At 33.7% G+C, this 27,624-nt stretch overlaps 2 protein-coding genes across 3 annotated transcripts in view; both read left to right on the top strand.

Annotated features, from left to right (window-relative positions):
- The first annotated feature begins 3,563 nt into the window (after window positions 1-3,563).
- On the top strand, window positions 3,564-13,875 carry LOC139983279 (uncharacterized). Its single transcript, XM_071996737.1, has 12 exons — window positions 3,564-3,684; window positions 5,117-5,181; window positions 5,559-5,864; window positions 7,014-8,542; window positions 9,586-9,791; window positions 10,138-10,217; window positions 10,441-10,529; window positions 11,120-11,290; window positions 12,229-12,536; window positions 12,872-12,951; window positions 13,175-13,262; window positions 13,744-13,875. The coding sequence occupies exons 4-11, from the start codon at window positions 7,589-7,591 to the stop codon at window positions 13,234-13,236; spliced, it is 1,950 nt and encodes a 649-aa protein (XP_071852838.1). The 5' UTR covers window positions 3,564-3,684; window positions 5,117-5,181; window positions 5,559-5,864; window positions 7,014-7,588; the 3' UTR covers window positions 13,237-13,262; window positions 13,744-13,875.
- The window catches only part of LOC139983283 (uncharacterized), a 31,531-nt gene continuing 17,650 nt past the window's right edge, over window positions 13,744-27,624 (top strand). The window contains exons 1-11 of one of the 2 annotated variants that reach the window (XM_071996741.1): window positions 13,744-13,875; window positions 14,287-14,489; window positions 14,886-14,959; window positions 15,185-15,250; window positions 15,979-16,098; window positions 16,999-17,201; window positions 17,608-17,684; window positions 17,901-17,989; window positions 20,892-21,011; window positions 23,947-24,155; window positions 26,579-26,655. In XM_071996741.1, coding sequence (XP_071852842.1) covers window positions 14,354-14,489; window positions 14,886-14,959; window positions 15,185-15,250; window positions 15,979-16,098; window positions 16,999-17,201; window positions 17,608-17,684; window positions 17,901-17,989; window positions 20,892-21,011; window positions 23,947-24,155; window positions 26,579-26,655 — 1,171 coding nt within the window. In that variant the 5' untranslated portion in view covers window positions 13,744-13,875; window positions 14,287-14,353. Of the gene's footprint in view, window positions 13,876-14,286; window positions 14,490-14,885; window positions 14,960-15,184; window positions 15,251-15,978; window positions 16,099-16,998; window positions 17,202-17,607; window positions 17,685-17,900; window positions 17,990-20,891; window positions 21,012-23,946; window positions 24,156-26,578; window positions 26,656-27,624 lie in introns of those variants that run through there. The other variant, XM_071996742.1, reaches the window with a different exon arrangement.

Here is a 27,624-nt window from a genome sequence, read left to right on the forward strand (position 1 = left end):
GTCTTGCCAAATCAATTAATGAAAGATGTTTTACGATTTATCAAAGAAACATGGCTTATTTATTGGCTGACACAATTTCTTCAAGGAAATAAAGGTTGGTGTGCCTTGGGGATGGGTGGGTCCATTATATGCTATATATTTACTGTATATACCGATGAAATTAGGTCAAACTCACACATTTCTGTTACAAAATATGCCGATGATACTGCTGTATCATGCACAATTCATAAGAGCTATGTTGAAACTGAATAATGAAATGTTCAGTGTTCTGTAAATGACATAGTTCCAACATGTAACAGCAAAACTTTATTGCGTAACCCCCCCCCCCCAAATAAAGGAAATTCGTTTTTGAAAATAAACCATAAAACATGAAGGTCTCATTCTATCAAGGTCGCAACGTATTATTGAGGGATCTGATGTGGCTAGAACCTCCAACAACTGAGTACTGGGAGTATACAGCGACGACAGTTTGACCTTTTCTTACAATGTATCAAGGTATTACAAAAGTATATTATATAGTATCTAGTGTGGCTTACGTTGTGGAAAATGTTTTCAATACTGTTATACAACCTGGCACATGTGATCTATACAGTGCTTGTCTGGTACCATTTTATATTGCAAAAGAAGCAAAGAAAGGAGAATGAAGTTTCTTAAATACACATCAGCTATATTTAATTAAGATTACAATATACTTTTAGTAAAAGTAAATGCTGCTGCAAGACCTGAGTTTACAAGAATGACTAATAAGGTTAACAGTGATCAGAATCACCCTTTGTATATTGTACTTAAATTTCTCCTGCACAAATCTAGCAGACATCTAAAAAATCCCCACAAAATACCGAACTAAAGTTTACAGAAACTTATTTATTTACCGTGCTGCTTTATACATTCCATTCGAGCACTTAGAATGTTTGCTGTAGTCTGTTTGTTATATCGTTTGATGTATTAACTTTTGTATGTGTAGATTTTATTTAATTATTTTATATAATATCCTATCATCTTGACATTTTCTCCCCTTTTATATTAGTTATTCTTGGACTGTTTGGTATCCTATCATCTTAAAAAAAATTAATAAAATAAAAACTTTATATGAGTTATTCTTCTTGTTGAGGTATTATATGACTCCTCCCTATAAATTTTATATGTATACAAGAAGGAAATAAGAAGAAACAACATACTACAGTACGACTTGGAAACTTTTGAACAATGGCACAGTTGTTTCCTTCTTTAAGTCTAAGGATTCACACGAGGTTGGGTTGGATATTATGAAGTACCTGTGAGCGTACGATTTTTTTTATATGTTTACTGGAAGGAAATAAAAAGAAGGAACAACATACTATAGAACAACTTGGAAACACTTGAACAATGGCACAGTTGTTGGGTTGGATATTATGAATGTGCCTGTGAGCGTAAGAAAATGTTTATATGTATACTGGAAGGAAATAAAAAGAAGGGACAACATACTATAGTACAACTTGGAAACACTTGAACAATGGCACAGTTGTTGGGTTGGACATTATGAATGTGTCTGTGAGCGTAAGAAAATTTCACATTCCGTTTAAGGGGATAGTATAGTGGGAAATCTTCCCAAAGTGTTTGAAGGATACTTAGAAACTATTGCCAGAGACATTTCACGTAATACACTAACTTGTAAATGAAGAATTGCACACAATTTTCCGTAGTCTGTGTGCTTTATAAGAGTTCCGACTTAACAGATTAAGCCACTGAAACTATTATTTTTGCAACTGCATGTGTTCACATTTCATCATATACCAAGTTGTCTATTTTACACATTGTAGAAAATGGTGGGGGTTCTTTTAAAATAAATAGGACCAATATATCACCCTTTCAACAGCTGGCTCTCCTTGCCCTATATACCTCCTCCCCTCGTCATATCCGACTCCATCCATGCCACTCAAGAAAAACATACTAAAACACGTATGTTGATACCTACGTATAACCGATGCCTTGTCTATTTTATACATTAAAGTAAACAGTGGACGTTGGTTTTAAAATCAATACGACCAATGTACCACCCTTCGATTATCTTCTTCTATCGTAAGGTTATTCCACCTACCACCCCCCCCCTTCCTCTCCCCATGTGACAGTTAACATTCACGGTGTACCCTATGGCTACTACACACAAAAGTGACGAATATATGTGCTTACAATGAGCTTCATTGAGGTTTCCCTTATCCAGTTACTATTTTTTTTTTTACTTCTAGTGACCTCGGACGACCTTTAACCCTGTTGAAAAATAATAAAGATAATATACTCAGTATGGGTAGTGTACATACCAAGTATGAGCCAAATTTAAGTTTCCCTCGTCAAGTTACGGTGTTTACAAGGTTGTCAGTATTTGACCTCAGATGACCGTTGATCTCTACCAAAATAATAGGGAACATCTACTCACCACTGGTAGTCCATCAACAAAGTCTGATAACAATCCGAATTTGCGTTTTCCACTTAATTAAATGCCTGTTTCTTGCTGGAACTGGCAATCAGCTAGTTTTTATAATTATAACAACTACTACGATAGTGTAGTCTTATATAACTATGGATGGATAAGTACAGTGCAGACACACTTTCAGTTTTATTGATGCTTTCTTTTGCAATGTTGCATATCAGAGCTAGTATGATCCAAATTCACTTCAGTGAATCGTTACAAATTTAGAACGTGCTATATTGTAACATGCTCCTGTAGGTAAGCATTGTCGCCGTGTTTCATTTTTTTTAATTCAGATTGTGACCTCTGAACAGTGTTACTGTAGAGTATTCAAAACGATGCACGGCGAAACACCATTGATGTTGACATAAACATCAGTGCATTCGTTGTCGCTATGGTTTTTTGTGGTTATTGCAGTAATTTGAGAGACAAAATTCTTGAGAGTTCAGACCGTTTGCTTGCTAAGTAGCTCTAGACATATAATGTGAAACCATCATTTTATAATCTTAGTTTGAAACCATGTTAAAATGTTACATTTGTGACAAGTTACAATTATGAATAAACTCATTATTTTGTTCAATATCATTAAGGTTATAATTAATTTCAAATGAAATGTCATTGTGGCTTTCAAGAATCTTTAAAGTTAGGCGCAACACCACACTTTTGGGTTATCGTTATACTACATAGATAATCACAAAATCATAAATGAATAGTTCCAAGACTGATCAATGTTACTCTACAATAGCCTGTTCTATGTCAATTTTCAAGTTAAATGAAATATATATAATGATATTATTTTGTTGTAGTTGTTGCTATTGAAACCGGGTAGTTGAATAAGTGTTTCATACTACTTGGTTGAAATGTATAACCACAGCGAAATAACCGTTCGTCACATATGATGCCATTATACCTTTATAATAGTCTACTCTAAAACCAGATATGCTGTCGTGAATAACAAATTATAATCTTCAGCGTAAATATTGACAAGTTATCGATATAGCAATAGAAATGTATAGAAATGCTATTGCCCAAAGTAGTAAAACTGGTATATACGTTCAAAGATATTGTCAATATGAACGTTGATACTCTTTCATTATTTACACTCGTGATGGAAACGAAAGGGGATGTCAGACGCCATTTTGCTTTGACACGTTTTCAAATACAAGTAGTTATCAAGAACAGTTGGACTTTTTGAAGATACTGTAAAAATTTTGGATGAAACAAGGATCAATCTGAAGGTACGTTTTACCCTGGTTAAAAATATATTAGCAATAACATCTCATTTCATTTTCTTCACGTCAGAGTGTACAGTTAGCAATACTGGAAAAAAAAAATAGGAAGCTACCAGACACACACTCAAAACTAAAGGGGTGTATATGAATCGTAATATGTTATTGTATCGTATTGTTGTCATATCCAAAGCGTCATCGATGAACACTGTGAATACAACTGATAACATATTGCATTTTATAACATAAGAGTAAAACGAACACGTCAGTCACAGTACAAGTGAATTATGTTGATTAGTTTTGACATAAACTCAGATATTCCACAAATATCCACACATAAGTTCTATTCAGCGTTCAAAGCAAACCTTTTTTGATTTTCGAAGAAAAAATGGATGACGAAGTACGTCTGTACAATTTATATAGTTGTCTTGTTTAGGATATAGGCTTGCCCGTGTTTACAATGCCTTTTTTGCGTAACATTGTGTACAGAGTGTAATCAAACATGTTATATTGCTTATTTAATTTTCACATCTGTTGATCCTTGTTCAGCTGTGGGTGATAGTATTGTGTTTGTATCATTTTATTGCAATATCACAGTAAATAAACTTAAAACATTAGGTTCGTTTCCATAGGCACCATGAACTACTTCAGATTATTTTTCAAATGACCGACGTCAGCTTGAGAATTGCGTAATTCAAATATTGTGTCATAATCCAAAGTAAATCCAATAGTTTTTCTTAATATTTTGCAATTTTTGGGGGTCTCAATTCAATGACTGTTGCTATACCGCACTACAGTAGTTATACTTTGTAGCGAAGAACGTAGGCAAATATATATGTGAACATCGTTAAAACTTTAATTTTACTACTAAAGTAAGTACGGATTCGTATGACCACTCTTTCGTTCCTAAGATGTTAATGAGAAAATCAATAAACAAAGATGCCAGGTATATAGGACATGCAGCATGACTAGACTAACACATTACATCATTGAGAGGTGTATAATAAGTGATTTAAACTTAAAATAAAACAACAGAAGGTAATTTAAGGTTTATTCCATTCGATACGACTATGAAGGAATATATTGATTTTACAATCAATCTTTTAATTATGATAAACACTAACTGATTTGCTTTCAGTTTCGTTCATATGGCGGACAAATCAACAATTCAATTCATATTATAACTCTACAGTTATACACACTAATGTATAGCAAAATGTATCTTCATAAACATCATACAAATCAAATATAAAAGGTTAACTATAACAAGAGAGAGTCTACAAACTGCCAAACCTTATAATATTAATCATCAAATGTCTCAACATCCATGAAACTCATTTGTATCCTAAGTAATCCAGTGATTACCTTGACTGTGGAACTTTACATCAATGTGCAGTCAAAGTAATCCACCCTCATTTATATCTTGCATGCGAAATTACAGACCTAAGATGGCTGCCAATTTGAATCCCGTTGATATCAAACCAACTGTGAAGAAGACAGTGAACGGTGAGTGTGAAAGCTGAACAATTTCATTGATTGTGTATGTTGTTTTTATTTGTGTTAGGCTGTTCTATATACAATCCACGGTACGCTGTTGTGTTTGCTAATATAATTGAGAAGCCATCTTCACTTTACTTGTATAAAAGCACGTAACATTGGCAAATGTAATGCGGATATCATGAAACATATATTGACAACAGAATAGCATATGAAAACCAAACTTTAAAAGTGTAAGGATTACCAGGTCATTACAGTTTTATCAATACATTTTTACTCTTCATGTTCATATAGTAACACATCCTATATTATAACATTATAGTATATCTGAATGAGTGTTTCATGTGCTTGTTGTGTGTTTTTAATCTCTTCGTTATTTTCAACAGGTTTTGGTAGCTTTAAAGTTGCACTTGCTAACGTACTGACTGTTAACATTGTTCTTGATCTTGCTACGTTCTTTGAATATCCGCCGGTTATCATAGAGGAGCTGACCAGTGCAGCCAGTGCAGGCATTATTATCATTCGCTATATGGAAGAGAGAGGGCAAATAGAGCCAATAAGTATCATGACACTTCTGTGTGCTCTGAAGAAAATTTGCCTTTCTGGGATTGAGATACGTGTAAGAAAACTGTATGAGGAACATACAGGGAGACTATGCTCCATGGATGATCAGTCTAAGGCTCAGATAGAAGGTACTTTAACGTAAAGCGTATCATTATATATGAATATTCGTATGCACCGGCAGAAGTCTTTAGAATACTCATTACTTCCATAGATTTACTGCTATTGATAATTATCGAAGGATTTGCTACAATGTTAGTGGTGAAAAGATTATTTATTAAAGATGTTTTCTTTCATTTACAAGTAACCATGCACGAGAGTCTATTTTTTAATTGCCTCTATTTTTCAGGTAAATCGGATATTTTGAGAGAAAATTTCTTAAAAACCTGCAAAGTTTAAATTTCACTTTTCAACAGAAAGTGAATTTTGATCAAATATAGCTGGAGATATATTGTTCATTTAACAATTAAAGACACAATATGTGTGTAATAATCAACTATTGGGTGTATAATATCTTAGTAATTCAAATTTGATATTCTATAAAACTTCTACAAGATTTCTAGAATTCTTAGGTAATGCTTCATTGTCAAAAAAAATATTCCAATGCCCCATTTTCGTTCTCTCAAAACGTATACAATGTTTTGTTTTTTTTTTGATTTTTTTGTTTTGTTAAAACATGTTCGTAGCTAATATTCTATGAACGAATCGAAGTGAAAGAGTTCTCCTTTTGAATGTATGACCACAGCGAAGGGTAAACAGAAAATACTACAGTTAAATGTGTACTTGTAACTATTCCCCATTCACAAACGGCTTTATAACATCGATACTCATACGTTATGTTAACTTCTTCAAACGAGAGTTTTAAGTAAAGTTATTGATGATGGTATCATTTTTTTCCCGTTCGATACGCCTTAAATTTGTTTTCTCTCCCTGGGTATAAATGTAGTAATTTCATTAAAACAAATAGTATATGACAGAAAAAGTTTACAAGTGATACCACAAACGTTATAACTGAAGGTGATTAACGTACTTAGCATCTTGACTGGAACCGACTTACAACCGGCACATTCAAGACCAGTCGAAATCCAAAGCCCGCGGATAAGGCCCGACTACCCGTGATTTTTCAAGTAATGCCGCGTCGAGTTTTAATAGTCGTATTTTTTTTTTTTTTGGCGGGCTGTAGGTAACACTTCCACTTGGAACAATGAGTTGTAAACAACTGCTATAGTAGATTGTTTGAAGATATTATTTCTTGTTATACACTATACTTTTCTCTCCAGGTAAAATAAGCAGCTTCATAAACTCTTTAAAAGACAAATACGCCCGGTGGTACAATGAGATTCAGCCGATTCCATACATACGAGAGAAGATGTTCTGCGTTAATGATATATATGTTGAGTCTTGTTTAGAATATGTCGACCAACTCTCTTCCTTCAGACAAGACTCGCAAATAGTAGAGGAATCAAGTTCAGTGAATCTGAAATCATTCCGAGACATTTTTGACAATGATAGCATACATTCTAATCGAATTTTATTAGAAGGAGACCCTGTATACGGGAAATCAACCCTTACTCTTCAAGCTGCATACGACTGGTGCTTGGGAAACGTTGCATCACCGCTCAAAAATATCGCTGTTTTCATTCTTCTTCCCTTAAGACGTCTGGGAAATATTTCTTCAATATTTGAAGCTATTCGTGTTGTATTGATGCCACCGGAATCACCTCTAACGGATGGTGACATCCTGGAAATAATGAGACACAGTTTATCTGTGGTTATCGTGTTGGATGGATATGATTTGTATCCTGATAAGAGTAGTGTTATAGAAACTGATGTCCTGAAGATGAACGCTTGAAACATGTTCGCTAATATCAAGGTTGTGGTATCCAGTAGATCATCTTCGTTACCAAAATATTTAGATCCCACCACTATTACTATTAGATTGACAGGATTTGATGAAAAGTCAAGGGATGAGTACATTAAGCGAACAGTTACTGGTGGTGACCAGGAAGCAAGTAGACATATAACAAATGCTCTGGACAGTAGTCCAATTTTAAATGATATTTGCCAGGTGCCGATATTCTGCGTCCTATTTGCCCATGTTGTTAATGATCAGCAGCGTGTAATCAAGTTTAGTTCAGTGACGAGTTTCTTTAAGTACGTGATAGAATGTTTTTACAGTCACATGTGGAAGAAAGATCTCAAGGAACCAATTCATCAGTCAATTCGTGAATACAACAATCTGAACAAACTTGCTTTTGATAGTCTAACTGGGAAAACACAAAATATTGCTTGGCCCAAACATACCTTCATCGACACAGTTGGTAACGATTGCTATGAAGAACTTGCAAACATCGGTATTCTTATTGTAGATACAATTCATGAAATATTTGATGAACCAGAAGAACATAATATTCATCACACTAAACGCAGTGAATTTGTCCGTTTCTATCACAAACTATTTGCTGAATGGTATGCCGCCAGGTATTTGTCTTCGTACGCCGGAAGCTTTTGGCCTTTCTGGCTTAATTATACATTGGACGACATAAATCCTGTCGATCTACAATTTGTGTTTCGTTTCGCTTGTGGACTTAACAAGAAAGCTTCGGGCAGGATAATCAAATATCTTAAAAGTGTAAAGGGAGGTGCTTCTTTTGCATCTCTGTGTTTTTTGGAACAGCCGGATAATCCAGAAGAGGTCGATAAAAATGTGAAGGGATTGTGTTCTGACGGCATGATAATACGATCTTCTGACAGCAGACTCTTGCAAAGATCAAATATACAGCTTCTTGAAATTGCATCGAGGAAGAAGGTAGTTACAAAGGTTTATCATATATTGCACTTGTGATGTTTAGTGCCATATCTGGGGGGAAATGCAAGCCATGGCGTATTCTAAATTTTGCAATTACACAATTGTATGATTTTGTGGAATGCATATTAAATTTAGGTGCCAAATGGCCGGCAGAGCGTGGTTCACATTGAAATACAACATGACCTCTCAGATGTGTAAAAATGATTTGGAACAAAATGAATAAACAAAAGTTTTAAATGTATTGGTCTAAACTAATACAGCACAGTCTTAAAAACATCAGGTAGAGTACACTAAGCATGGTGTTAACTATATGTAAGTTGTGGTCTGTGTATGGTGTTAAACATGATTTGTTAGGATAAAGAAACACAGCTTATCAAAAAAAGTAAGACTTTGAAGTAGAAGTATATTATACTCAATTGCTTGTTTTACAAACTTTCCCGACAATGATTGTGTATAAAATGCGTATGTCTTGAAATTCAAAGTAGTATTAGAAAACAATGGTAGTACAATAAGTTACTTAGATGTTTCCTTTTGTCAAATAAGCTTCATATCAATATTGGCTAGTACGACATACAGTGTGACAGATTAAGAAGTGTTTCTCTTAAACAAAAAGGTTCGTTAACAGTGTAAGCAGTGTAAGTCATCATATTTTCATGCAGTTTTATTGGCATTAAATAAGTAGTACACATCTTAAAAACCTTACATGGCATATTAATGTTAATTTAAAGCTGGATAAGCTGACATGAACAAAAAACAAAAGCAGCTTATATATTTAAAAACAAAATGGTTTGTCATCAGTTGCTTATGAATTTCACTGGTCAATATAATTGGTTGTTCAAGCAGGTGATTCATTCGAAAATACCACTTGTTAAGATTACCGCCAAGTCATTGTATTCAAGGTAGTGATGTTGAGGTACAACTACACCATCAATATATGAAAGTGCCTGTATGCAGATGTCTCATCAAGTACAAACTTGAGTTAGGTATATGATAGGGCAAAAGTAACTATTTGTAAGGTTACCTTTAACCGTTATTATATTTAGATCAAAGTACCATGCCTCCAGATAGACCAAAGTTTCGAGGTAGCACGCCAGAACAAGGTAACCTTGGAATCCGGACTTAGTCTTCCCATTCTATTATCAGTAGAGAAACTGGTATTCACAACACAAACAGAACACGAAATAACCCAGGAAAACATGTTAGGAGTGGTCAAATATGGGCAACGGTGTCTTCAGCTGAAACAATTAGCGTGAGTAAACAGTTCATGAGCATACTGATGGTTCAGATATAAACGCTTTTAAATGGTTTAATCAAATTAGTATATATCAATAACTTCTTTGAATATAGCTAGTGCATTTTTTTTACAAGCTATAGTTAAATTTCTGTTAGTTCAGAGTAAAAAGTTGAATTCTTTGAAATACTTCAATATTTTTTTTTTCAATGTGAGTGTTGTTTAAAGTTGTATAACTTGTTCGTGTAGAACTTGTATGTATTGTAAATGTATTCTTCCTCGTCACGTATGCAATTTTCAAGTATTCGTCTTCATGCTGTAAATATATATAAAATACGTAGATTTTGCTTTCATTTAATCACAGATTTCATGGTAAATATGTATTACCTCTGTCCCTTACCGTAGAGAAATTTAAATCGAACATGAATTCAAGAATTATTACAGGTAAGATTATTCCACAACAAAAAACAAATATACTCATAAATGTATCCATTTATTTTAACTACATTTCATGTATTAACTAATCGATACAAGTCAATTAACAATTCAAATCGACAGCAGAATGTTAAGCAAGTAATTCATCAATAACGACAGTTGTAAAATTACTAAAAAAAATATTGTTTCAAACTATATCAAACTAAAATGATTCATAACGTTTTCTTCCCAGTGTTCTGGCACTTGTTGGAATATGTCTTTCAGTTAGATGTTTCCTCTGGAAAATGGCGATTAAGCTCAACGGAATCTTTAAGTTCTGGTGTAAGTCAATGGATGAACATGTGTTGTGTCATTTGAATACCATATATATTTCATAGCAAATGCATATTCTTTGGAAATCAAAATGTAGTGTTCAGAAGTAACGACGGCTAACAGTGAAAACAATAGGATGTAATAAAAAATATCCAACAGAGCACAATTTTTCACTTGGTTTTAATGTTGATAATACGCCATGCTGGATGGGAGCGTTTTCTTCATTTCCTGCAATTGTATGTATGATGCAAGCAAAACTTTTCTGTAATTGAAATGTCTACTTTCCTACTGCACACAATGTTATTAGTGTGTTTCGCGGTAAGAAGGAAACGCAAAAAGCATGACTATCCACGACAGTAAAATCGTCTACTTTGGAATGCAACCACTTGGATGTAATATACCAATAACGAAATAGTTTATTTTCTCTTTTTTTTTTCTAAATGACTCAGTCTGAACCTGAGAATAACATTTGTAGTAACATCTACCAATCGGCAAAATAGATTCATGCGTCCGAATTGACAATTTATATTTCTCACTTAACTTGTTGCTGGGATGGAGGACTCCGAGGCAATGGTGTCTTATTTTGATTTTCTGAACAGATTGTTGAACTCAAGGAGGATGTTGAGATGTTGCAAAGTGTCTGCTCTGGTGACATGACACTTCGACGTACTGATAGCAGACTCTTACAAAGAGCTAAAATTCAACTTCTTGAGATTGCACCAAGGCATAGGGTTTCATTCAACTATTGTTACATAAACTCTCAAAACGATGTAAGTGAATAGACTCATTTGGGATCTACTGAAGATGATAATGTAAACTTGATTTTGCAGCAATACTTTTTGATATCTCTACATTAGATGGAATAACAGATCATTGGTTAAATTATGAATAATTTTATTTTGTTATCTGATGATTTTTTTAGCATGGGTCTCTCTTTCCGAACAGTAGCTATGTGAAACTTGGAATTGCTTATTAAGTTTACACTTTTGCCCCGGAAACGTATACAAAATGACACCTCAGATGTATGAAAATGTTTTTGAACAAAAAGATTCAACACAAGTTTTAAATGTATTGGTCTGATGCGTTACACACGCTAACAGCATCAGGTAGAGTATATTGGGTATGGTAATATCTATAGCTTATCTATGGTGTGTATGGAGTTAAAAAGTATGAATTGTTAGGATTGAGAGTCACAAGTATCAACTTCATCAAGAACTTGAAAATAAATGACTTATTCTTAATTGATTTCTGTCAAATATTTCGAGACAATCAATCTATTTCAAATGTGGATGTCTTGAAATCCAAATTAGCTTTGGGAAACAGAGGTAGCTCACTAAATTGCTTTTGGTTGTTTCCTTTTGTCAAATAAAATGTATACCATTAATAGCCAGTAGTACATACGGTTTGACAGATTTAAAAGTGTTTATGTCAAACAACAAAACGTTTCATGTAGAATATAAGCAGTGTCCGTCATCGTAATTACATGCAGTTGTCTAGACATTGCAGTACACATATTAAAAACGGTATCTGGAATAATAATGTGCGTTACAGCTGGAGAAGCTGTAATGAATGAAAAACTAAAGGAGCTTATATAATTAGAAAACAAAATATTTGTGCTCAGATGTTTATGTATTTAACTGGTCAATATAATTGTCTGATCAAGCAGGTGCTTCATTCGAAGTTATAACTTGTTAAGATTACCGTGAAGGTCTCTTGTTGTGTATACAGATGGTGTCAAGACTTGAGTTACATATATGAAAGGGAAAATGTGATTATTTGTAAGAAAACATTACATCGTAATTACTTTAAGATCGGAGAATCATGCCTCCAAATAGACCACAGTTTTAAGGTAACACATCAGAATGAGGTAACCCTAGAATCCGGACTTAGTCTTCCCGTGCTATCATCAATTGAGAAACTGGTATTCACAACACAAACAGAACACGAAATTTCCCAGGAAAACATGTTAGAAGTGGTCAAATATGGACAACGGTGTCTTCAGCTGAAAACCTTAGCGTGAGTAAACAGTTCATAAGCATAATGATGGCTCATATTTAAAACGCGTTTAAATAAATTTATCAAATATTAAATGTGAATAGCTTCTTTGAATAAAGGTAGTGCCAATTTTTTTTTTACAAGCTATAGTTCAATTCCTGTTATTTCAGGGTACACATTTGTCATCTTTGAAATACTTTAATTTTTTTTCTCAACATGATTGTGTTAAAGTTGTATAACTTTTATGTTTCGAACTTGTAAATATATTTGCTCGTCATGGTTGTCATTGTCAGGCATTCGCCTTCATGCTGTTATTATAGATATAATATGTAGATTTTGTTTATATTTAATCACAGATTCCATGGTAGTTTTGTATTACCTCTGACCCTAACCGTACAGATATTGAAATCGAACATGAATTCAAGAAGTATAATCGGTAAGAATGTTCCACAACATCATGAAAATTTTTTTTTTTAAATGTATAATATATTTTAACCACATTTCTTGTATTTAATAATCGATTCATATCAATTAATATTTCAATTTGAGAGCAGAATAATTGGCAAGTAATACATTGAAGACGACTGTTGGAAACTTACTAAAAAAGAATGTTTTTAAACATTTTAAAACTTAAATGATACATAACGTTTTCTTTCCAGTATTCTGGCAACTTTTGGAATATGTCTTCAGTTGGATGTTTCCTTTGGGAAATGGCGACTGAGCTCAACGGAATCTTTGACTGCCGGTGTAAGTAAATGGATAAAAATGTATTCTGTCATTGAATATCACATATTTTTCATAGCAAATGCATACTCTCTGGAAACTAAAATGTAGCAAGTGTTCAATAATGATGCAGGCTAACCCTAAAAACATTTAGGATATAATACAATACATCCAGCGCAGCGCAATGTTTATTTGGTTTAATGTTGATATAACGCCTTGTTAGATGAGAACATTGTCTACATACCCTGCTAGTGTATGTAATGATGCTATAAAGACTGCTTTGTAATTGAAATGTACACTTCCCTGCTGCTCACAATGTAGTTAGCGTGTTTACGCAGTAAGAAGGAAACGCGATAAGCATGACAATCCACGACATTAAAATCGTCTACTTTGGAATGAAACAACTTAGCTATAAAAGACCAAAAACGAAAGAGTTTTGTCCATTTTATTTCTGCTGTGATTAAAGTCTCCGAGTAAATGGTGTCCTATTTTGATTTCTGAACAGATTGTTGAACCCGAGGAGGATGTTGAGATGTTGAGAAGTGTTTGTTCCGGTGGCATGGCATTTAGATGTACTGATATCAGACTCTTACAAAGAGCTAACATTCAATTTCTTGAGATTGCATCAAGGCATAAGGTAAATTGGTTTCATTCAAATATCATAAAATGCAATTGCATACATATGGAAAACTATAAACTCGATGGGGATCTACTAAAGATGGTAATAATAAATCCATGTTGCAACAATTGTTTTGCATATGTCTACATTACTTGTATTAACAGATCATGGTCGAATTAATGCATACTGCTAGTTGGTTAGCTGGTGATTTCTAGCGTGGGTCTCTCTCTCCGAATAGTAGCAATTAAAACTTATATTTACACTTTTGCCCGGGAAACGTAACAAACATGACACATTTTCATTAATTAAACGTAACTACATAACATCCAATTCAAATCCATTCTCTTAATCTATGGGTATGTTTCATCGAACAATACATATTCGCTGACAAACATAATTGATTCAAATATGGTTTATATCTTTATCAAGATTCCATTATCCTGTCTGGTACTCGATACATTTCGTGAAGCAGACCAGCACAGCATAACTCTGGAAAATGGATACCATGTTCCTGTACTGTCTACTTTGGAGGAAGTGCAAATCAGAACGGAAAAGAGAATTGAATTCACGCAGGAACAAGTCGTCGGGCTACTTTGTTATGCACAACAATGTCCAAACTTGCAGAAAATCTTGTAATTTAACAAAGATTCAGTTTAACAATAGAGAAAGAAAATGTTTTACATACTTTTATCCGAAAATTTAAATCTATGTGAAATATGAGTCAACTATTGATGTATTATATACCTGTTTCGCTGATTTCTATATCAAAAATTAGTTAATGTACGTAATGCATATTGGTTATTTGGATGTTAATATTATCTTACTCAACATTAATACAAGAAACTAAATGATAGTGAAAACGATCATATTTCATAGCAGCTTGACGTGCATAATGTATTTTTAATGCATATGTTAATTATTGAAAAAAATTGCAACAAACTTTAATTAAGAAGAAACAGCATAGTTTATCGATGAAGATTATACTTTTTGTAATACTGATAAAGTATTGGAATGTTCTTTCTACACAGATTCATCGACTGCTTGGTACCGTTGTGTTTTCCAAACGACTCCCTTTGGCCTTGTGAATCAGACAAACTCAAAGGTGAGAAAAATTTAAAACATAACCATCATGCAACGAAACATTATGCTATTCTTTTGAACTAAGAATACAATACGAGAGGAAAGATATTTTGAATATGTGTTTACCAATCTGGGAGAACAGCTTGTTAAGGTTTAACGTATTCATAAACTGAAGGTAAAGACAATGCAAACAGCAATGAAAAGTTATAGAGTCACCGTACATATATGTTCATTTCCACGCGAACAGGAATTTGACTTAAATTTCACAAGAGGTAGATGGACGTTGGTATCCCAGGAGTACCTGACTCTTGAAGTAAGTATTTTTAAACTTCAAAATAATTAGTAGTTGGATTGGTCTTGCGAATAGTATTAACAATACCAAACTACAAGATTAGCTGAGTTTTGTTGCATTTACATTCCTCTTTGTATAATTGTAGAAAAGATATGGCTTAAGCATCTCATAAAATTCATGCAGGGAATTTGTCTTGTTGCAGTCTTATTATAAGACTATTAAATGTATTGGTTATACATTACATAAAAAGTGTGCCACCATCAGTTATACGCCTGTGTATGTACAAAAATATGTCATTGTATCTTTTCGAAGACGTTGACTTTTTCTAGCTGTTACATACCACGTGTGACATTACAATTTCCAAGTTATAGCGGTATGTAAAAAAATAACTTTTATTTGTAAACATTGAGGATTTAGAGACATATCTGACAAACATACCTTTTGTCCAAAATTTTCTTTTAGAGATGAGATCGTAAGAACAATTACACAACAGATGACTTTAGACGGATACAATTGACTCCATTGAGTTTGCATTATATATGCATCTGATGTATATATTAAGAGGACATTGCAGGAGGGGGGTCTTTTTGGCCTTGAAAATGGTATCAAGTTTAGAATACATTAAAACTTACTAGAATGATATGTTAGTGTATTTAAACCAGTCAAAATCAACTTTTCTTTTACACCATCCATTTGATACTGAGCATATACTAAATATTCAGAATGTATTTATTCATTTGCGTGTACAGACTAAGGACCAGCATAGTCTAACCAAAATGTGTTCCGGGACAGTTACTCTGCACACGAATGATACCAACGAATATCATAGGTCCATTATACTGCTACTACAAATTGCAGCGAGTCAACAAGTAAGATACCGTCATGTTATGGAATATTGACTTAATATGATTAAAATCCATTACACTTAGTTTTTTATGTTTAATTTTAGCTGCTACGATTATTCATCTTCCACGTAAAAACGAATCACAAAATCCTACATACTGTTATGTATACTGTTACATGTACAGAAATAACGTATTCAAACAGCCTGCAATTAATGTAGAACAAACATTACGAGATCAACCAGAGCATTTGCTATGCAATAATTTTTAAGTGACGCGAAATACAATCAGTCAATTTGCTTTTCGCGAAGTTTGATGAGCACATGAGGAAATTTGATCTCAAAAGTGAATATGGTGGGTAAACTATTCAATTAACAGGTTACAATGAAACTTTAACACCAACGTTTAAGCAATGGAATACAAAGATATTGACTATGTATGTAATGTCTGGTTATGCAAATAAGTTGCGTACATATTATACACAGGGATGACCACGTAGCACCGGGTTTCGACCTCAACACGAGCTCGCAACGAAAATATGGAGTAAAGAGTTCAACCAAAAGACTTCCATAAGGAATGGCGACAGCTTTGTCAAGTTATTAAATTGCCAGAAACGATATTGCTACTAAATTAATCGAATTTGAAAGTAGTTCTTTAGATTGCAAATTTGGATGAGCTACATTTGAACGAAAAAATACGTGTCTATCGAGACCTGGTACAGTTCTCACTGTCAGTCTGCTTAGAGTGAGAATCAACTTGTTCTCTAACTGGTAGGATTCCTTGAAATATATCACTGAATGTCAGTATTCATATTTTTGGGGCTTTGTTTTGTAATTCTGGAATATTATGTGACATATACCGTGATGAACAAAATAAACCTTTGAATGTGCACGATGGTCTGGTAATCTCACAAATGTATTTCCTTAGATTCAGATATCCAGTCTAATGTTGAAGTCATTTAGCTCAGCGGATGAAAATCATCTTATCCTCAAAAGTAGGAACCGTGTGCCTTTATTGCCCAACTTAAAGGAACTACAAATCAAAACTAACTTTGAGAAAGAATTGACACAGGACCATGTAATAGGCATATTTTGCTATGCAAACAAATGTCAACGGCTGAAGAAAGTGTCGTAAGTAATGACAAACCATTTACTATGATGTGTTTTATTCATGTTAACTTACTGAATGATAAATTACCAACCAGAAAACTGTAGAACTGTTTTCTTGAATAAAACGTTTAGCTGGATGTTCTATGAAAACATACTTTCTATTAACGCGTACGTACAACAGTGCAGTGATGTTTGTGTTGTCCATGTCTTAGTAACGATGTCTTGATTTGGACGTATATTCTTGTGTATATAATTATTTTTAGCATTATAAGATAAACTGATTTCTCCATTTCATAACTTCAGTTGAAATAATTAACATTAAGGTATATATCTCAAACATGACATCATAGTTACATGATAGATGAAAGAGTACGATAAAGGCTAAATCAATTAACACACTCACACCCACAAACTTCCTTTCTTACAGATTCATTGACTGTTTGTTACCTCTGTCACTTCCCGTCGGTTCTCTTTCTCCTTTTACGAAGTTACATGACATTGAAGGTGAGTGCATAGAAAACAACACTAAATGTGTTACTCATCACAAGCGATTTGTGATCCTTTGTGGGATACTAAACGGGTGACATCTTCATATTGTAAAAGTCAACGGAGAATCATATCAGTATATAGTAATACATTTACCTTGTAATTATGTACACGAGTTATGTCTATTAACACGTTTGATCTATCAACAAATCGTTTCACGATTCTTCTTCCTAGTTTCATGGAAACCGTCTAAACCTGACTTGCATTTAGATTCTTCCAGAGGTAAATGGGTGTTGAACTCCAAGGAGGGCATAACAATTGAAGTAAGTCTTTGACCTCTCTCTTGAGTGCAATGATGCCTTTATTGTTCGTTTTGTGTCATAAGTTGGCCAACAAATTATTAAATTTCCGTATAAATGCAAGACCGATCTTCCAATTAACATCTACTTTGGGAAACGGCACCACCGCACCGGAAACGGAATTTTACTAGTTCATTTATATGCATGTAATAAAAAAAATACTTAAGCAAATAAAAATAAAAATTGAACTTTCGATTATAAATATATAAATGAAAAAAAAAATATTATAAATGGTTATAGATGGTACCATTTACAGACATTAGGGAGGGCCATATCAACGTTAGACTATCTTCCATGAACCAATTCCTTTGTACACTACCATATAACAAGTGTAAGTAGAATACAGTGAAATAAATGAGAAAAGCTAAATGAATAATCACATTGAGTAAAAAGTGAACAGTGAAGTGATTAACCTGAGTTTGTAAATGAATCACACTCATTGTGTTATTATTTCCAATTTATTTGATCCATGTACGAATAAGCAACTAGAATCTACGTTACAGGAATTCACTTGACACAACAAATGCGTTACGTGCAAAACAGTTAGAGCAGGCTGTTCTTGCATTTTACATAGATTGTTACTGTTTCTCAGTTGCTTGTTTCCTTTTCAATTGTTGCAAGTAGCTTTCAGATTTGAAATTTTCTCCGACTGCACGTATACAGCATTTTATGTATTTAGTTATCATAATTATCATTGTATTAATTGATTTATGTATTTCTTGTTCTTATATATATATATATATATATATATATATATATATGTATTTTTGTTTTTGGGGTGTACACAAAAACATGAAATGTCATAACTGACATAACCAATAACCACATCGATTGCCTGCACCCATGCGTACGGTCTCATCAATCGTACGCTTGTCGAAATCGGCAACTTCCCTATACGTAGAACATTTAGATAATGCTAGGTGAATAATTGCAACGGCAGTATTATGAATGATAACTAATTTTTCTAGGAATTATGATTATTCGAAGAGATCCCATTCCCTATGGATATTTATGTAAGCGAAACAGGAACGGTACAAACATTGGCAAATTTACATGTCTGATAACTATAATGTTGGATACCAGTCCAGGCGCCAGAGGTGGCATTGGGGCAATTTCTCAAATCAAGTCCTCACCTCCCCTCATTCGGCTGCGGTAAAGCTATACTTAAGTATTTTCAGTGTCTTTCATGTTCTTTAGGAAATATAGTAGGCTAACAATGTCTGTGCTAAGTTAAATAGCTACACTATAACAATACTTATCGCTCAAGAATCGTTAAAGATTAGTTATATTGAAGAGAAAATATAGGTGTATTTTTCTTCCAGACATATATTTTTGTCTCCAAACTTGTTATAAAGGCTATTAAGAACTATATAACAGTGTTCAACTTCCGGGGGTCTGTACTCCTAGCCAAGAACAATGTGCAATACCAAATACCAATCAATTATTATGTTTTTGCACATATAGTTAATTGAAGGCGGTGTCGAAATCGATCAACATTCATTTGAAAAAAAAATGGGAAAACGCAACCATGGTTATATGACATGAACGTTTAGTCACAATTTTGATTTTAGTACACATAGTCTTAAATAAAGAGTTGGGTCATGTGGCATTCTTGCAGTTGTAAGTATTTGAAACAGAAATGTTTGCTTTTCTCACTAATCCCTTCCAATCCTCCTCATGATCACAGTGTGGTCTGCTTCTCATTAAACCGCTATTAAGAACTATATAACAGTGTTCAACTTCCGGGGGTCTGTACTCCTAGCCAAGAACAATGTGCAATACCAAATACCAATCAATTATTATGTTGTTGTACATATAGTTAATTGAAGGCGGTGTCGAAATCGATCAACATTCATTTGAAAAAAAAATGGGAAAACGCAACCATGGTTATATGACATGAACGTTTAGTCACAATTTTGATTTTAGTACACATAGTCTTAAATAAAGAGTTGGGTCATGTGGCATTCTTGCAGTTGTAAGTATTTGAAACAGAAATGTTTGCTTTTCTCACTAATCCCTTCCAATCCTCCTCATGATCACAGTGTGGTCTGCTTCTCATTAGCCCCTCCAAACGATATTTCGCTGAGCTAGTTAACTTTGTTTCAGAAAGTGAAACTTCAATAATCAAATGTTATCGTCTTCTGTAATTAAAGCAGAACATGTCTATACCTGCATCGTAATATATATTATATACAGACAAACATATATTATGAATTCTCACTTTCTTTTGTGTATGGTTGTTGCCGCTAGAATAATATACTTCTTCCCCAGAGGGATCTTTGTAAACCATGCACGCAAGGTTGTATTCAAAGATGTAGCTAAAATGACAAATGACAAATAATGACAGCAACTTTTTGCGTCTAAACCCTATCCTATCCCTTCAGACCCTCGCACAAAACGATTATTAACAAAATTCCTTGTACCCCTCCTTCTCTCCTCTCCCCTATCGCTCTAAAAGTTCAATATGTAACACAGGGTAGAGCCTACATGATGTCAATAAGAGTCATATTAACGCAGTCATGAATTACAATTGAGTTCAGTGACTGGTCTTAGCAACACTTTGAATACAATCCTTCTAAACCAATGTTTTCTTAAGAGAGGGTTATCGCCCTCACCTTGGACATTAAACAAACAGAGCAGAGTCGTTATGGTGTTATGAAAAGTTTAAAGTCAAAACGTTAATTTAATTTGAGGGATTCTTGAAGCATACAATATTGACGGGATGGGGGGTTATCAGTTCCCGCTCACAGCTTTCATTTACGGTTCATACCATGTTAAATTGTGATACCCAAGGGAGCAATATTAATATATTGTAACTTGAAGTTCGTTCATATTCATTTGAAGACGACTCTATTTTCATTTTCAGAGTAAGGATGAAAACAGTTTAAGAAGTCTGTGTTCCAGTATTGTGTTTCTAGATAAAACTGATAGTAAACAACTCCAGATGTCTACGATATTGCTACTTGAAATTGCATCAAGTCACAACGTAAGTAACTTATAATATAACACAGCAATACAAAATATCGCTAATTCAAGTTTATTAGATCATTGCGATTTTGTTTAGATTATTTATCAGTTTAACGTTTTGTCAGTTGAGAAACAAAGGCAACCCTGACCATTCTTATAGCGGTACATTGCAGTATCACATGTCCATTATAAGCAACATATATTTTAAATCATCAAAGGCTGCAAATCTGACCGAGATGATGAAATGTTATTTATTAACCAAGTGTCAGTGTCTGAGTAAGTCGTGATTAACAGGTGTGATACGATTTCCCGTTATACGCAGCCCATGGTATCACTGTTTTTAATAGTTAAACATCCACGACACGCAAAGAACATTCACCTCGATACGACATAGTGACGTCCTTATTTGCCTCAAATATATCAACATCAGCCTAAGTGATGATATACAGTCAAGAATGCATGGTAAACTATGATAAAAAAAACGTTTCATAAGTATAATTTTCCTTAGAAAAAGAGTTGGAACCCTGCAATCAGATTGAAACGGAACAGATATGTTATCTACTGTAAGTGTTCTCTCCAGTTAAGTCGATTATATTGATATGTTAAGAGTTGCGAATGTATCGATCGTCCCTAAAAAATATCTAGTCTTATTTAAACATGCTCGTTCCCTCTCCGTGAAATGAGTTAAAGAAGTGCGCCGACGATTTCATGCAACCGTCGATAGAGGCCAGTGTTTGTATCTCACTCTTACAAAAGTGCCCTTTTTCGTTTTCTTTTTTGGATTGAAAAAGGAAATAATTTGATTGTTTACCTTATCCTGGCTGAACTTCATAGACGAGACAAGTGTACAGAAGTTTTGTGTAATCTGGTACAGTAGGAGGAAGAATAATGAAAGCCCAAACAATTTAAAACTAGTGTGAGCTTCCTTTCACCGTACCAGTAAATTAAACAATACACCTGTTCTCAAATGCAAAGAAGGCCGTACAGAGAGGGTTGATCATCTACGTACGTAGAGGTACGCACACTCTTTGTGGAGATTCAGTTCGTTGCCTACTTACACGTACACATGTTCATCATTGTATTGTGCGACTGCTAAGGGAATAACACCGTGTGCGATTTGCTGTTGTTACTATATTAAATTACGGTATGGTAATTGTTAGCCTATGCCTATTAAAAGTTAACAGTATAGGCTAGGAATGCTTGACATATTTTGTCTTATTTTTGTAACATTGGTCGTTGAAAGAATTTGAAGGTAATACTATTACTTCATTTCATAACAATGTCTGTCTGAAATGTCCCTGTTTTACTGCCTTTGTTCTTATTGATGTTACTTAACGCACAAAAGAACATGTTTTTTGAAACGCTGTTTTCAAACATAGAAATCCGGTCATCCGTCAGTAAACTTCCTTTAATAGTTTCAAGTTAGGCAACGTCTGACCTACCTAGTTACACAGATTAACAGCTCGTATCGAACTTATCAAATCAATTAATCAATTTATACTTTTGTTTGATTTGAGACAGTTACATATGTATACTAGTAGGGTAGTTTTCTTCTCGTTTATAGAGTACCGATTGGTATTCATTACTGCCGCTTATATACTTAGGCCTAGGCTATATACTAGTAATAATATTACTAGTTTGCGTGGTAGCCTAGCATTATATTGATTTGAAACAGATGAATGGCTTAAGAAGATATTATATATCTTTAGTTATTAAATACTAAACTGTTTGAATAAAAAAAAAAAAAATTGCAGGTTTTAAGTTAAATATATTTGTAAGTTCAACATGAGACAGATTTGTAAATACAAACAATACTTATCAATAAAACAATAATTAACAATTGTTCAACAATACCTCTGTTCATGTTACCGTTATTGATTTTATCTTTCAACATTTATCTTAAATTGGAGTATAACATACATATTTAATACAGAAATTGTCAATAAATTATTTTCTGTTTTACGATTTGTGACAAAATTAATTTTGTATAAATTAACATTGAAATTAATGAAGAAATAGATGAAGTGATTAATAATTATTCCTAAATAGTAGAATACCTCAATAACAAATTGATTACTAACTATGAAATGTTTCATTCTTAACATTTCACTGTAAAACCAACTTCACATCAACCTGATCTTTTCGATTTACTTCTTTAATAGCATTTACCTAATTTCAAACATGTCAGTTCCGGGTCATACCCTCCCTCACCTTAACCCCTCATACAAACCCAATATTGTGACCCGTTCTCTTTAAAACTATGATTAAAAAGTCACAGCAACCATAAACTTGCAGGTCTGATAAATTCTTGATAGGAACACAATCAATTTAAATGAGTATTAGTGGTCTGCGCACTCCTCCACCTGAAAGCACTCCCTCCTTATTATGCATACCCCTACCACACCCCCCCTGATGCAGTATGACACTCAACGGTCGGTCCCGCGCTCATCTCTCGTACACGCTTTAACAATAAATACATAACATTCTCTCTGCTGCCCTTAGGCACCCATACTATTACTGCGACCAAATATCACTTAAACATAGCACACCCTTCATAACCATAACACACCTCTCGCTACACCCTTGACATCCCTTTGTCCGTCCATCCCTCACCCCTCTAATACACCTTTGATTCATTCTGCAGAAATAACAATATCTGATCTCTGCAATAAACCTAACCCTCTTGTTTACCTTAAACGTCGTTCTTCAAGAAAAAGAGAAAATAAAACAAACTTTACAGATACAATTATATCTTTTTACAATTCAAACCACTTATTATAAGCAACAAAACAATAACAACATATGATTACAAATTAAAAAATGTTCCTGATTAATATTAAAATTGAAACAAACAAAAGTCAATATTTCTCAAATATGATTTTATTCCCTTCAAGTATTGATCCTGTAAACAAACGTGATAATATTGATTCTATTTATTATTTTCCTTTCTTCAGATTCCCACATACAGGGTGACTCTAGGCTGGTCCTTTAGTAAGATTGATGAAGATGGGAACATTATCCTCTCCTCTGGTCTCTCTCTACCAATCATAACATCAATAGAGAGGATGAACATACAGACAGAGAAAGGGAGAGAAATGAATAAACATGACGTTAATGAAATATTAAACTATGTACAACACTCACAAAGATTGAAGGCACTGTTGTAAGTATAAGTAATAAATATGTAAATAATATTAGTAATAAAGAAAGAACCAATACATATTCATAATGTAAATAAGTGAGGAATTAACAATATAGCTCTATTTAATAATTACCGAAGGGTTTATTGATAGGTTTATATAATTGTGCAAGTAAAACAAAAATGAAGAAGAAATCGAATGAAGAAATACACTTACAATGAAAGAACAGTCATCAGGTAATTAGGAATATAATTAATGGGATAGTAAAATAGAGACAAATTGAGACAATAAATTATTAATCAAAATGAATTTTATTGAAATAAGGAGATAGGAGGCCCCAGCTTAAACTGACAAACATAATTCCAAATTGAAAAAAAGTAAAACATTCTGGGATGTAATTATACCAAGATATCATTAATCAATAATGCAAGATATCATATTAGAATAAAAAATAGACATTTTACCAAAAGCTTCCCAAAATAACAATGAACCAAACGTTGATGATTTAGGTTAATAGAAAATATTTAAAGGAGATAAGCAAAGGTAAAGAAAGAAAGCAAATATCAAGTTTGGTATACTTTTTTTCTGAATTATCAGTGGGAAACGTCCATTAATTAGTTTATAAACTAATTGGTAATTAATGCACATTTACTTTTAAAGTGAAACAAAAACTGATGTAAATTAAGCATACTGTGATTGTCTTCATCTATTAATAATGCACCTTTTTCAACTTCCCCTACCCCCTCCCCCTCATGACATCTATGCCGTACCACGATGCCCATTCCCTTAATCTATGTTTATAACATTTGGGTTATCTTGTTAACAACATCCGCTACCCCCACCCCCCCCCCCCCCAACACAAACACACGCACTTGGCCATACTCAGCAAGGTATCCTGTCATAATATCGACGTCTGTCTCTTCTGATCAATGACCTGTGTTCATATATTCTACTCCAAACTTTTTCCCACCCTTCCTCCCCACCCCCCCCCCCCTCTTCGTGCAACAAAAAAATCTTGATATATACTTGTTATTAACCCACATAACATTACAGGCAATCCCCACACAGAGACCAATACAACATCGGTCCATATGTAAATAACACTCAGAATCACGTATATGTGTTTAATTTCTATTTCCATTGTTTGCAGTATATACTAATATAAACCAGCACAATATATCTGTTTATAGAATAATATTAAGAAGATATAACTGTAGATCCTCTCTATAATAAAAAAAATTGAAAACACCACAGACTTTAACTTATACATCTATTTACCAAAATTTATCCTCTCTAACATTTCAGTTTTCTCCTTTCACCTACAAAACCACAACCCTCCCCACACCCATCCCCTCCCGAAACTGAACCTACAAGGCCAATGACCCTTCTATTATCTCTATATAATTTACATATTGTTGTCACCATATTCCCATTTGAAAAACTAACCTAAAGTCGTATATACACTATACTGTACATATTTCTACCATACATCTGTACGTTAAATAATTGCTTCTCTTTTCTACTCAGACAGTCCCCATTTAGTTTTAACCTAAAAGTCTATTGAAATTATTTCACAGGTTTTTTTTTCTTGCTAAAGATGTACACTGACTGTGCTGACTTTTTCAATAGTTTAACATTTTCTTTTGTTCATCACCTGTAAATCAAATACTTAAACAATGCAATGAAAAGAACTTGTTTTCAATTAAATAGACGCGCGCGTCTCAATAAACAAAATTTGTTTTCAAATGAACAGACGCGCCTTTATAAAACAAAAGATGTAAAAACATCTGGAATTTACTGACAAACAAGTACCAGAAGTTTGCAATAGATACGTCACGTCTAGACACTGTCTGGTTTTAAATCGTTGGTAGGCCAATTTGTGTGTGTATCCTACTGTACTGTTTGTGGTTGGAGTGGGCCCCGTAGTGTATTGTACTGAACTGTAAGAAATGAAAGACACGTAAACAACACTGATGTTTCGTACTTTTGTTTCGCTTTTAATCAAATCTTTATTTAAATAATTTGCTACAAAAGAAAATACATAGATGGGAATATCGCCATAGAACAACAAATACATTTGTAGGCTATATGCTAGTGTCCATACGGTTCATGCTATTGGTTGATTGTACAGTTTACACTGTAAGTAGAGGTTCCGCCAAAATTCCAGAAAATCTGGTAATACAAAGTATTTGTAAGCGGGTATTTCTGTATCTGTTCTTGCTTATACCGAAGCGTCCTATTGTATCATTTTGAAAATAATGTTTAGTTGTTTTCAAACTTTTACCTCCCTAAAAGCCCTATTACTGATATGTGAGGTTGTAACAGAGGAACAACTATTGATGTATTGTATTGTATGGGTTAGTTTACGTACCATATCTACAATAGAAACAATTAAAGAATGATGTAATTAGTAAATTACTGAACCTATTTCTTTCTCTGATTATAGCTTATATGACTGTGTGCTGCCCTCATCGATACCCGTCGGACCATCTCTATCGACACTGAAATCTCGGGGAGTGAAAGGTACGTTCCTAATAATTAATCGATTATTGACTAATCATGTGTCTTGTTGCTTACAGTTCAAACCATTCCCGTATTCGACATTGAATGGATTTTAGTTTCAAAGAAATAGAAAGCGCCTTATCACCGGGCTTCATGCAGTAAACATGGAGTCAGAAAATTAGGGAGATATCATTAACTTGTTGATGTTGTATGATACAGGGTACAGTGTACTTTGCAACATTTGGGGTATTCTGTTGTTGTTTGTAAAGTCAACCTGCTACATGCTGCATTAAAGACTGATACGTCAAAAACATTATTTATGAACTAAAAATGAGACAACTGAGCCCATCGTACAGATACCAATACTAAAATAACTTTCTTAAGAAAAGAAAAGCTTTCTGATTGTGTGGGTCATTAGAAATAGCAATGAACACAGTATCGTAGGCAGCTGTTTAATTATAAAAGGACAGAAAGCGATTTGCTTTGCAGGTCTACAAATATGAATTTCAGTTGTAATTTTTCTGGTACTACGGTAGCTTAATTAGGTGGGACACTGGGAATGTCGCTATTTTATAACGAAAATTCAGAATTTTTATCGTAGAAATTCCTCTAAATTTCAACTGTTTTATCTTTCAGTAGCACTGTGTTTTTCCAAATTAAGAAGTTATTTATCCAAATGAGAACATTTTTTTTTAATGTTCCAAAAGTTCCACCCGGTGTTTTGTTTCAAGCAATTGTCATTTTCTTTTCTGAATTGGCGAATTCTTTCCCAACAAGTCGACTATTTAATTGAAATTTTAACGTTGCCTGTCGGAAAATCTTTAAATTCAAAATTTCAACTTTGTTTTCATTATGACCATAAAGATGATTATTTTCTTGTTTATTATTGAATTGTTAATCGGACAACAAAAGCTCCTTTTAGACCCATTTTTAAAATGTTGACTTTTATGTCTAAACTGCTATATTCTGTCCACATTTTTAATAATTGAA

The sequence above is a fragment of the Apostichopus japonicus genome, chromosome 16 (genome assembly GCF_037975245.1).
Source record: "Apostichopus japonicus isolate 1M-3 chromosome 16, ASM3797524v1, whole genome shotgun sequence".
Classification (NCBI taxonomy): domain Eukaryota; kingdom Metazoa; phylum Echinodermata; class Holothuroidea; order Aspidochirotida; family Stichopodidae; genus Apostichopus; species Apostichopus japonicus.

Bases quoted from the DNA above. Each gene is read 5' to 3' on its own strand.
- LOC139983279 (XM_071996737.1), top strand. From the start codon at position 7,589: ATGTTCGCTAATATCAAGGTTGTGGTATCCAGTAGATCATCTTCGTTA. The intron at 11,291-12,228 runs GTAAGTGAATAG...ATTACCGTGAAG, and splicing joins ACATAAACTCTCAAAACGAT to GTCTCTTGTTGTGTATACAG. The intron at 12,952-13,174 runs GTAAGAATGTTC...TTTTCTTTCCAG, and splicing joins GAATTCAAGAAGTATAATCG to TATTCTGGCAACTTTTGGAA.